This window comes from Ochotona princeps, chromosome 4 (genome assembly GCF_030435755.1).
Source record: "Ochotona princeps isolate mOchPri1 chromosome 4, mOchPri1.hap1, whole genome shotgun sequence".
NCBI lineage: Eukaryota > Metazoa > Chordata > Mammalia > Lagomorpha > Ochotonidae > Ochotona > Ochotona princeps.
The window spans coordinates 65,482,146-65,495,064 of record NC_080835.1 but is presented as its reverse complement, the minus strand read 5'-3'; the positions used below and the strand labels follow the sequence as shown (position 1 = coordinate 65,495,064).

The following is a 12,919-nucleotide window of genomic DNA, read 5'->3' as shown; positions in this document are numbered from 1 at the left end:
TTTATGATAGATTTTGAAGAATAGTGATACATCTAACCCCACCCTCCTGCCTGTCTGCATTCCCCCCGACATTCCTCCCATATTTTATTTTTTCCTAATTATTTTCAGTGGCATATTTTAAGGTAATTTTGGAATCAGAGGCTTAACACTTACTGTATCGACACATAGCAAATAGAAAAAAACTCAGGAGTTTAGATGAAGACTATAAACAAAAATCAAAACCTAGAATGTCAATCTCTCTCATAGAGTACCTATGTATACACTTTGTATTCATTATCAAAAATTAGAAACAACATTTTGTGGACTGACTTGTTTATTTCACTAAGCATAATCATTTTCAGCCAGATCCATTTAGCTGAAAAACACAAGACTTAAAATTTTTTCATGGCTGAATTCTAGTCCATAGGGTATATTTACCACATTTCTTAAAATTCAGTCATCATTGATGGGCATCTGCGTTAATTTTATATCTTACCCAATATGATGATTGCTGTACACATAGAGGTAAAGGTAATTCATATACTGATGTCATTTCATTTGGATAAATTCCTAGGAGAGGGATGGCAGGTTTATATAGTAGATTGGTTTTCAGATATCAGGAATCTCCACAGTGTGTTCTATAATGTTTTGAAATAGGTATTCATTCTGGTTAACATGTAACCCTCAGGGGCTTTAATATTCTAGACAAAGATTTTTATGTTTTGTTCACTGGCCAACATATGGTGATTATTTTATAATTATAGTTATTAGTTGGATTTTTATATCATTAACATAGTGAATGACAATTCTGATGTTTAAACATTAATATTGTACAGATTAATGTTTAGAGTACTAAGTCTTCACAATTCTGTAATTGTCATTTCAGTTTCTTGAGTCAGTAGCTACATTTCAGCATGAGACAGATGTTGTGGTACATACAGGGGGTTCTCCCTCTGAGGATGCCCACATCCCATACTGTAGCATAGGTTTAAATGCCTTCCAATCCAGCCTCCTAGTATTATATGCTGAGAAATAGCAAATGATGGTTCAGGTATTCATTTAATATGGTATCTGCCACTCATCATGGGAAACATAAATGGTATTCTATATTTCTGGATATTTTTTCCTGGCCCAGCCTTGAACTGGCATCGCCAACTTCCAGTCATCATTTTCCGCTTCTTCTGCTTCTCCTTCTCCTCCCTTCCTCCCTTCCTTCTTCTTTCCCTCACACTGTAGCTCTCTATTAAAAAAAAAGATTTACTTATTTTTTTTTGGAAAGGAAGATCAGATTTACAGAGACAAGGAGAGACACAGAGAAGGATCATCCATCTGTTGTTTCACTCCCCAAATGCTACAACAGCTGGAGCTGAGTCGATCCAAAGTCAGGAGCAAGAAGCTGCTTCTTGGGGTCCCAAGGCTTTGGACCATAAGCAGGGCACTAGATGGGAACTGAAGCAGCAGGAACACAAATTGGTGCTTATATGGGATCCCAGTGCTTATAAGGCGATGGTTTAGCCTTTGAGCCATCATGTCAGGCCCAGTTCTCTCTTCCTAGCTGCAGCTGTGCCTTTCAAGTATATGAAAGTATTTCTTGGAGATAATATATATTAAAGAATTGCATGGTTTAGTAAGATATAGCAACCAGAGTTTTAACATTATTAACAAATATTATCATTCATAACTATCATATATGCAGAGTGCATGCCAGGGGAAAAGACATATTGATAAATATAAACATATTATCATCATCATGGAGCCTAGCTTCTTTTCATTTTCTTCATTCTCACCAATTGCATTCGTTTCTATATTTCCTAGTCTAAGACATGAAGTAATAACATTGTTATTCTCCCATCAAACACAGAAGCTTTCTTTCCGCTGTACTCCTTCAATTCAGTTATCTGGTGGTTTCCTTGACTACTGTAATACATTGTCTAGTCTGATCCTCTAACACTTATCTTCATCTTCCCCATGTGTCACAGATACTGCTACCAGAGTTTTTTCAGTTCTCATTTTGTCTTTGTACAATTTCTTACCCTAAAAGCCACCATCACCTCCTTATTACCTGCATACATAAGAAAGTCAAACTTTTGGAGTAGAATGACAGATAATTCACAAGTGGTCCTCCTTAACTTACCTGTTACATTACCTAGGAGTTCTGGGACCCAACATAAACAGTACTTATTATTCAATGCTGCTGAGTCACAAATATGAGTATTTTTGTGAGATATAAAATAATGCTTCAAAAACAGCCATAATTCCATCATTTCTGCTATGTAAGTGTAACTTGACATTTTAGATACGAATATTGGCAAAGCATGCAGCAACTTGTTGTCAAGATATATCGTAATAATATAGGGGAAATCAGCAGAGATAGAGGGTTTGTGGGGAAGGGGAAAATCTCAGAGCCTATGGAACTGTATCAGAATTAAACATATATACGTTTATTGTGTGTGTGTATATAATTCTCACGAGCATAAAAAAGAAAATAATACTTCATAATACTTACTATTCTGTTTGAAACACAATTCAAGGTCTGTCTTCCTACAGAGAATTAGTCAGTTATATGTATGAACCAGATGAAGCAGAACAAACCTGTGACAATCCTAAATGTGTGTGCTCATTTACATTCTGTCCTCTCATCCCTGCACAAGATCATCAGTGCTTTGTTTTACACCTAAAGCCTGTTTAAGCCTTATTAGTCTCAATGCAATTTCAATACCCTGTAAATGTGACTGATGGCATTATCCTCTCATTTGCTCCTTGATAAAAACTATGTCCATTACATTGAGGGAAGATGCAGCCGTGTAACTTGCTTTGGACAATGACAGGTGATCACAACCTGTGTGTGACATTTCTGAACAGAATTCTTAAGAACTGTCAAACAATCGCATGGTCCACTCTCTTTTTCCCACCCATGGATCAGTTTGTCTCAAAGAAAGCTTGTTCAGTGTTTCCTGGGATGCAGCCAACTCATAGACCATTTACAGTGAACATAAAACTTGCTCTTTATCATTGACATATGGGGACTATGTATTGCCACAAAATTATTTAGTTTAAGAATAATAAATATTTAATGTTAAGGCACATTTTAGAGATATGCAAGAGAAACTTTAAATTGATAACTCCATATTTAGTTGTTTTTATTTAAATTTAGCAGTTTATAGTATTCAAGCAAGATTTTACAGAACTCCGTGCATTCTAGGGCAATCAAAACAGTCTTATAACTCTAACAAGCCATATATTAATAATTGAAGAGTAGAACAGTCTTAGGCAGGTGAGCAGAGACATTCCCAATAACTTAGCAAGTGAGGAATAACTGAATTCTGCATCCTACCTAGTGAGGTCTAGGAAAAGCCAAATCAGGAGCCTGACCAGAAAGGTACAGACTAAGCAATTATAGGCCAGCTGAATTCTTCCTATCAGTTCAAAACATTCTATATTATTCTCTGTCTGTCTGAGCTAATTTGGGGGCTCCTGAGCAACCCTGATGGTCAGTTCAAGGGAGGATGGGGAGCCAAACCTGGAACTAAGTAAGGACCAGAGAAAACTCCTCTTTTGAGACCAGAAGGAAATTTACAATTCTTTTATCTCTGAGGACCTTGTGGGGCTCCTGGCTGTTGTTCTGATGTCACCAGACCCTATGAGGAGGGTACTGGGCTGCTTCAATCCCATGTGGGAAATTTGATAGGATATGACTGACCTCAGAGTTCTTGGTCTCTAAGGGCACTCAAAACCTCTGTGATCCTTTTGGCAGTTGGGATTCAGTCCTTGATACCCATATTGATAATCCTTGATGAAGTATCCACTGCTTCTGTGGCGAAAGCACTTGGGAAGCCTCCGGGAAACAATCTTCTGTTGAAAATAAATCAAAATTAAACTTTCATGAATGGCTAGGTATGAGAAATAATGGAAACTGAGATTGAAAGGAGAAAAGGTGGACTGTAGAGCTGGAACATATATACTTATTAATCCAATACTGGGAAGAAAATCAGTAAGTTTGTTAGATGAAGATGTTCTTAAGTGTGCAGGGATGGTTTAAAAGAATTATATTAACTGGGGAGGCTTTTTTGAGGATGAGTCGTTATGTTTGAAGCTTTGTGCTTCATGCTACAATCTTGAATATTTTGCCAAGTTATTTTCTTTCTATATCCAAAAAAAGCCTAACTGAATCAGTATCTAGGTAACAAGTGTATGTATACTCAGGCCACATTATTTATAGCTACTGAATGCTGACTTCTCTTGGTTGCAGGAAGGCTCCCGTCACATTTATCATTAACAAACAAATACAGAATCTTACTTTATGTGTGTGCTCTTGCTTAAACACACTTGATTTAATGTAATCATTGGTTCTAGAATATTAAATTTGCAGCAAGCAGCATTTTATTCGGGCCTGAATGAAGCTTATGTAAGTTTGTAGATTTTCTTTGTGTGTGACAGCCTTTTCGGGCTGTCAGACCCTAGATAACACAGTAGCACTATACTTGGGGGTTATGTCAAGCATAAAAACCACCAGGAAAAGACAAAACTACCAACTTTCAACAACTTAACACTAAATAGACCAAAAACAGGACCATTGTTTATTGTATGAAAATTGAGATACAACAGCCAAGGGTCCCCTTGCTCAGTGTCAGATGGGACTATGCAAATCTGTGAAGTCATGGAAAAAATGTTACTAGTGTTGATTCTAGAGTTGCATACATTATAGAAGTTATTGAATTGAAAATGTAGATTCCTTCAATAGATGCCTGAGTATCCAAAAAAAGAAAAAAAACACAAGAATGGAATACATGAGATGATCAAAATGCCCACCAAGTAAGAAGATAGACAAATTGAGTAGGTGATGTGTGGGTGAATGTCAAGGTCATAAGTATATGGATAGGCAATGAATGTTTCAAACGTTGTCTTAGATGTAATTTGTGGCTGTTGCTGAAGGACTATACTATTGTAATATTGGGAAAACGGTGGAGTTGAGGGGAAAGAGGAAGAAGGAGGAAATACCTGTGCCTGTGAAACCATATCATAAAAAACTCTAGATAATATACAATCAAAAAGATGTGATGGGTTTTCCATATATTATCCTTTCCTTATCTTGCTCATTTTCTACTTTGTTTTGATAAAATGCTACCCAGAGGATTAAAATGGTGCCAAAATCCTGATTGTCCGCTGTATGATAATAATGAAAAGCATTACATGGTGGAGAGTAAACTGAAGTTTCTTGTAGTATTTCACTTGACAGTTGATTTATTACTCCTTACTCAGAAATATTCTATCAACTTAATATACATCTTAAATGTGCATCTTTACAAAAGTGTTCATGTTTAATAACCAAAGTCAATACAGCATCTTCTAACTTGGCATCCAATGACTTCACCTGAGAATAACACAGAATCAGAGTGGGAGGTGCCTAAAAACCACATGCCCTCATCTATGTACAATATTTACAAATTTGTTCATCAGGCTGCACTTTTCAGATTATCTGCTTCAACAGGTATCTTGGAATGTCTGTGTCTGGGGGTGGTGGGGAGTGATTCTTGTGACTATCCCTTCCTTTCCTTTAGGACCTCACGCTAGAGACCAACAACCAAGAGGGCTCTCCTTTCTGTGCAAAGAGGAGACTCTGAAGGTGCTTTTTCTTTACTACCCACACCCACCCCCTTTCTCCTTCTCCACTCCTCACCTGTGTGTTTATGCTTTCTCAATGCCTTCTCACCATTTAAACAAACATTATCACCCTGTGCACCTGTATATGCCTATGGTTAGAAAGTATCCCTAGAAGACAAGGATCTGGAAAATAAACTAAAGCCTACTTCTCCCACTTTGTTACCTAGCAGATACAAAGAAGTATAAACAGAATGACGGTTTTGTTACCTGTATGGAGACTAGGATTTTCTCTTTTCACACAAACTCGTGATATTTATTCTGTGGTTGATTGAAATATCTGAAACAAAAATTATTTAAACTGACAACCTGAATCTAAAGGCTACCTTAACACATCATCTTTTCCTATTCTTTCTTCAGCTAAGAAATTGATACCCGGAAAAAAAACCAAATTGTATGATGAAGATGAATAAATTAGTTCTCTAGTCCTGCCTCCTCTCTTTTATGAAAATACTACCTCTAAAAACTTTAAGACAAGCTTTTCACAACCCCCACTAAATTCAATGAATGAATTGTGAAAGGTAAATTGGACCCATAATAATCTTACATTTCTTACGTAATATTCAAAATCATAGTGTTATATAAAAGCAAGCTAACGGTAACAAAAGGAGCAATTTAAATTCCCACTTCCTTGGAGAATGGGGCTCTGCTTGTCAAACAGAGCTTCCTGTCCCATTTGCAGTACGCCCATGCATCTCCTGGAGTGCCAATGAGACCCACACTCTCGTATCAGTGATATAATAAACCCTCCAAAACAGAAGGAGAAAATGAGGCAAACAAGCCCACTTCATTTCAACTTGTCAACTTTAAATAAAGTCTTCCGGAGCCGAAAATGAGTAGCTTGAGGGATGATAATGTGTGAAGGAACCAAATTCAACATTGGGACAAAACATATTGCATTACTTCTTTTTCCCCTGATCTGCCACAAAAGGTTGTGAAATTTTCATTGGTAATTGTTAATGAGATATCTTCTAGTCAAGAGGACTCTGAGGAAAAAATGGTCAATTGCTTGTTTATTTCTCTTTTCTTCCACCTGCTGATGCCATAGAAGTGTCCCAAGTTATTTCAAGCTCTAGTGTTACCTAAATGAGTAGTTTATAACCTTTAGAATAATTCCCAGTTATCAATTTTTGAAGTCAGACTTAGTTTAGCAGATTCACTGAAAGTATATTCTCTTGTGTTATTTTACTTAGTGACTTACATAATACTGTCCCTGGCACTGGTTTCATATGCAAGAATATTTGATCATGCTCTCTGCCTAGAAACAAATGTTAAGAGCAAAAATGCACTCAAAGTAAGGTAATGCAAATAAAGTGAACAGTCACTGATAATGTAAATATCTTTCTGCACCCTTTCTTTAGTGCCCACACACTCCTACTCCTGCCTACCTATTGAAAAGACATTACTCTGCTCTTCCCCTCACACATTTGGCACCCTCTGTCTTCACCCTTTATGTTTTTTTTTAATTGTCAATTTTCTCCTTCACTTTATATTTCCATAAGGACAACTTACACCTCCTTAAGAGAAGTATAGTCCAGCTGGGTTCAGCATTATAATAGAAAGCAAAAACAAACAACATAGCACATGGTGTGCATATTCCAAGGAGAGACAAGTCAGAATATTTTTTTCCTGCATGCCCTACCCTGTATCTAGATGTGATACAAGTATATTGACATATCTTTTATGTTAAAATTGTCTGTTGTGATTTCCAGAATATTTTCCTATTCTTTCACACTCTTACAGCATTCTAATAGGAGCTTGTTTCATGCTCCTTTATTTTAAAATTTCTACATAAATAAGTGATCTGTGTATAGAATGTTAATTATGATGAGGAATATGATTCTTGTCAACATCCTAGACAGCCTATTGTTAAGCTCTTTCTAATATAAACATGATTCTAAATACACATGTCTAATGTACTTGAGAGGGTCCACAGGAAAAAGTATATAACTGAGGCTTTCACAAATCAACATTTACTAGAATTACCTGACAGTCAAGGCAAATTAATTTTAAAAATCTTCTAACTTGTAAAATGTTGAGCAAATAAAAATTGTGTATCTTGATGGTGAAATTAATATTGTATCACTTCAGAATTTTTAAATTTTTAGTACTATTTTAGTGATTTGTATAAAGAAATTGAGAAGAACATATTAAAGGTTAACTTTGCTTACCTATTAAATGTCCTTTAGGCAGTGTGAATGATAATATTATGAAGCATTTATGTAAGTATGCTATTTTCCTTCCAATAGAATCCTGTCAAAACTCTTGGTTTTCTTCATAGTTTAAGGTAACTGAAACAAATGTCATTCATCACTCTTACACTGAAAGTTTCAAACGTGTTTTAATTCTGACCAGTTGCAATCCCAGTAATCACCTACACGTTATGCAGGGTTATTGTGAGGCTGGAAGTGGCAATTTAATGACTCATCTTAAAGAAAGCAAAAGTACTCTTGGCTCAAAAAATAGGTGGTCTAAATTGTTTGTTTTTGCCTTTAAATTTCCCTGCAGTGATGGCTGGGCTGACAGATACGATGTGACAGATGGATATCAGCGAGAAGCTGTTGGTGGGATCACAATCAAGCTACAATCACCTGATGTCAAGTGGTTTGATGATTATTACCTGAAGCTCCGACCAGAAACAAACCTCCGAAACCCCTGGTTTCAAGAATTTTGGCAACACCGTTTCCAGTGCCGTCTGGAAGGTTTTGCACAGGAGAACAGCAAATACAACAAGACTTGCAATAGTAAGCGTATTGTTGGTCCATTTAAAGTGGATAAGGCTAAAACTCCAATTTAAGAAAACTGTGTCATGGGGATAGTGGCTGTAATTTGTTAGAGAGGAGGACTCTTACATAAATAGAGTGGCTATTGCCACTTACAGTGATAAACAGGTTTTATTCTGAGAAAAACATATCAGCAAGTGTTTACTCTATTGAGATTCCAATGATTAGATTATTGCTATTTATATCATTTGAGAAGTCAGATACATTTTTGTAAGACACTGTGCTAAATAAAATGAGCAAGTGAGCTCCAGAATGTAACTATTCTTAACATCCTCAAGGGCAGATGCAGCCTTCTGCTCATTCCTATTATCTAGAACAGTTAGCACAGTGGAGACAAAGATGGGGTTTCATGTACATATACATATTTATTTATCTGTGCAGAGTCAATCAGTAAAATAGCAGGGCTATTTTCCCTGCTTCTGTCAAAAGTAGCAGAGTTTGATATGCTTCCAGAAACATATTAATCATACATAATAGAGAAGAGTCATTCATTCAAAAAGTATGTGGCAAATATTGCTAAATTGTGATAGTTTTTAAATGGGGAAAACTAATTCCTTCCTCAAAGGCCTGGCAAATATAGAGTAATATGCCCCCAAATTGCAGCTCAGAATAGTAAGTTTTATAATAAGGTTAAAATAAAGGATTTGGCTAATTTGTTTGTAGCTCCTCCAATGATTATTTTGGCTCTATTAGCCAGGTAGGGCCAGTATTGATTTAGGTTTGTTAAAATTGGGAAGAGATTTGTTGAGGGTGGCTTATCCTATGTTGTATAAGAACTCCATAGGAACTTGTGTAATGTGAACATGTTTTAGTTGGTGGTATAGGTGCCTTAATCTATGTTACTGGGAAACAAGAATGGATTGAGGTAGTGGGTTTGAAATTCAGGTCCAAGCCCCAATTCCAGTGCACAAAGAAGTTGTTACATAATGACACTAAAATGAGTAACATGGCATCAATATAATTAGAGCATAGAGCATTCTAATTCCAAGGTCATATCAATCTTACCTTGTGGTCAGGCCCTGCTTACATGAAATGGTGAAGAAAACAAATGGCTATTTGTGTTTTTGAAAATTTTCTTGGAAAAATAAGGACTTGACAATTTTACATGCGTTTCAAGCGGGGTGGTGGTGAAGATGAAAGATAAGGTGTGGGATGCTGCTCTAAACAATGAAAGCCAGAAGTCAGAGTAGCACGGTAGAAGAGCATCCAGCTTCTGCTACCTGTTATCCAAAAAATCTTCAACAACTTGATGTTTTCTTTTGTTTTTATTTTCCTAAAGGGTTAGAATAGCATTGTAGGTTGTATTTAACAACTTCAGGCTTTATAGCTAATTTCATCTTTCCCACAATTCTTTGCAGTTTCAGAATGTCCCATTTCTTTTGGGAGCATATGCATCTCTGTGTTCCTGTTTTAGATGTGTGTAAAGATTTCTCTGTGTGGCTACATTGGAAGAGTCATAAAGAACAATTAATAGCTCTGATATCATCTCAGTTCATCTTTACTAAGTAAATGATGACAACTGCTAACCAATGCATGTGAGGAAATTTTTCTCATCTTTCTGTGTCATACTCTGCAGTAACATTTTTTTGTATCATCTCTCCTTTTTGTCTGAAATGCCTCCTCACACAAATAGTGCTTTGTTTATACTCCTTTATTGAAGGTGTTGCTTAGATATCATCTTGAAAATCCCTAATTAATTTCCATGGAAATATTATTTCTATGGAAACTGTTCTGTTAGGTTCTGCCTTTGAGGCTGCCACTGTAGCTGTCTCATGTATTCTCTGTGGTAAGAAGCTATTTCTTATGGCAAAATGGAAAGCACTATGGTCTTTCCCTGGGAGTCATAACAATAGATGTCACTTGGTATATAAATATGGATATCTTATAGGAAAAGTCTCCATCATTCTTCTCAATGAGGCAGTTATTGCACTCATTTTAAACATTAAAAAAAAACAAGATTTACAAAGACAAAATATCTTCCTCATTGTCGTATTAAGCACTGGACTTTAAAAGAGTTTAACCAATATGATGTGCTAAATGAATAAAAGATAATAGGTTTAAAAATCAAAGTTTCATTATGTTATACTAACACATAAGACCAACACAGTAAAAAATTCATGGATGAATGTGGGATATAACAACATACACAAATATTCACTACATATACGTTTTAGCATTTACACAATGTTTCCTATTTACACAAATGTTTTTAGCTTCTCATCCCATCATTTATGATACGTCAGATTAGTCTAGACTTTTGTCAATATTGGGTTTTTTTATTTTAAACATCCAATGAGTATATGATGTTATTTTGATTGCCTTTTTCTTCTTAAATTTTTGTAATATTCCCTAGAAAAGTCTTGAATATTTCAACCCAATAATTTTGTTTTTATTTCAACCTCATTATTTTTAATATTAAGAATTTATCTAGGAAGGGAGAGCCAATATGGTTGAATAGAGTATAGGGACACTAATGTCAGTTGCTTTGTAAAATATTAAAAAAGAACCATGGTTCCCAGTGTCTTATAGACATTTTTGGTGGAGAAATGAAAACACTATGAAGATTCCATTGACAAGAGGAGAAAAGACAGAGACTGCTGCAAGCAGATGCACAGAAAAGCTTCAGACTGTGAGGCACAATCTATCTAGGGAGAAACTGCCTTGCACTCCACCCTCACACAGCCCAGACTCTGCACCCCAATTCTGTTCCACTCATACCAGAACCAACAAGGATCAGAACCAGAGCAACACAGAGATTCCTTGAATGCTGAAAATGTGGCAGAAATTGGATATTAGCCCCAGAGCTACATTCAAACATTCTGTGTGAGTCAGAGAAGCCCCCTTAATGGGGGGACTAGCAGAAACCCATAGAAAATTTACACTCTTTGGGAGATCTAGGAAAGGACCCTACTGTACCCTGCAACACGAGGACTTCACACTTCGTTCTAAATGTCTAGATCCCCTAGAATCTACCCAGTAGAACTAGGAAAGAACCTTATCTACATTCTACTTGTCTGAACTCAAATCCTCTATAACAAGATCTCATTTATAACCTATGGTCACCCGTAAGACTATGACAGGGTTCAGTTCCATCGCCTTGTCTCAGGACATGGGGCTGTTGGAGTTACAAGCTGAACGCATCCATTGGACACTCCTAGCAAGAACTAAAGAAGGGTCTATTTGAATAACACAGTCCTATAGATGCAGAAATTGTTATCACCAGCACTAGCATCACTTAGCACGCAACTTGTTCTACTGGAAAGCCTAACATCAAGGCCTTGTTCAGCAACAAGAACAAGGCTTTGACTATGACAACCTCCAAGAAAACTGACACCAAACTTTGCAAACTGAAGATGCATATGCTAATAAAAACCCTATTCTTGCCAAAGGCATAATTGTATTTTTATGATAGGCTAGACTATGTCACTTATATAAACAGCTGATTAAGATAAAAGAAAATGCTATAGCATCATATTCTGAGTTAACATAGGAACAAATCCAAAGCAGTAAGTCATACTATGTGTTGTGTTCCAATCAAACCATAAACACTTTTCCAGTAAGATGTACTCCATGAAGAAGTGATGAGTGTGCAGTATACATAAACAGCAATGTGTAGACACAGGAAGTATCAAGAAAAGAGGTAATATGACACTTTTGAAAGAATGAAATAATCCTCTAGATTTATATCCAAAACTGAAGGAAACCTATGAAATGAAACATACAGATTCAAATAATTTTGCAAAAAAATCAATCTGCTGCAAGGGAGTACAGATAAAGAAATGAGAAAATCAGTGATTGGCATGAATGAAAATAGAAATCACTAAGAGCTAAATAGAAATTTTAGAGATGAAATATTTAATCAATAAAATAAAAATATGATTGAGAGATCTAGCAGCAGAATAGGTCAAGTTGAAGAAAGAAAGCTCTGAATTTGAGGACAGGGCTTTTAAAATAATCCAATGAGAGAAAAATAAAAAGAATTAACAGAGAAAGTCTACGTGAAATATGAGATATCATGAAGTGATCAAATATTTGCCATAGATATTTATGAAGTTGCAGAAAAACAAAAGGCACCGAAAACCTGCTAACCAAAATAATGTCTGAAAAATTCACAGGTTTCAAGAGAGACATATACCTCTAGATACAAGAGGATCAAAGGACCCCAGGAAGACTCAACAGCAACAAAGTATTCACCAAGGAATACTCTAGTCAAACTGTCAAAAGTTAAGGACAAGAAGAAAATCCTAAAGACAGTAAGAATAAAGTATCTTAACGTCAGAATTCTTAGCAGAAATCCTATTGGCCAGAAAAGAGTGGCTTGATCTGTTCAAGATCTTGTAGGAAAAAAGTTCCCAACCAAGATTATTACAACCAGTGAAGCTGGAGGATAAACAGAATATTTTCTATGTAGACTAAAGGAGATCCTGTAATGAGTCCCACATCAGAAGTAAACATTCTGAAAATATATGACATCACCAAATTCACTAACAAAGAAAGTA

General features: G+C 36.0%; 1 protein-coding gene across 1 annotated transcript in view; it reads left to right on the top strand.

Moving 5' to 3' along the window:
- GRM5 (glutamate metabotropic receptor 5) overlaps positions 1 to 12,919 on the top strand; it is a 254,704-nt gene that overhangs the window by 151,039 nt on the left and 90,746 nt on the right. The window contains exon 3 of the mRNA XM_058663716.1: positions 8,146 to 8,381. Coding sequence (XP_058519699.1) covers positions 8,146 to 8,381 — 236 coding nt within the window. The remainder of the gene's footprint in view (positions 1 to 8,145; positions 8,382 to 12,919) is intronic.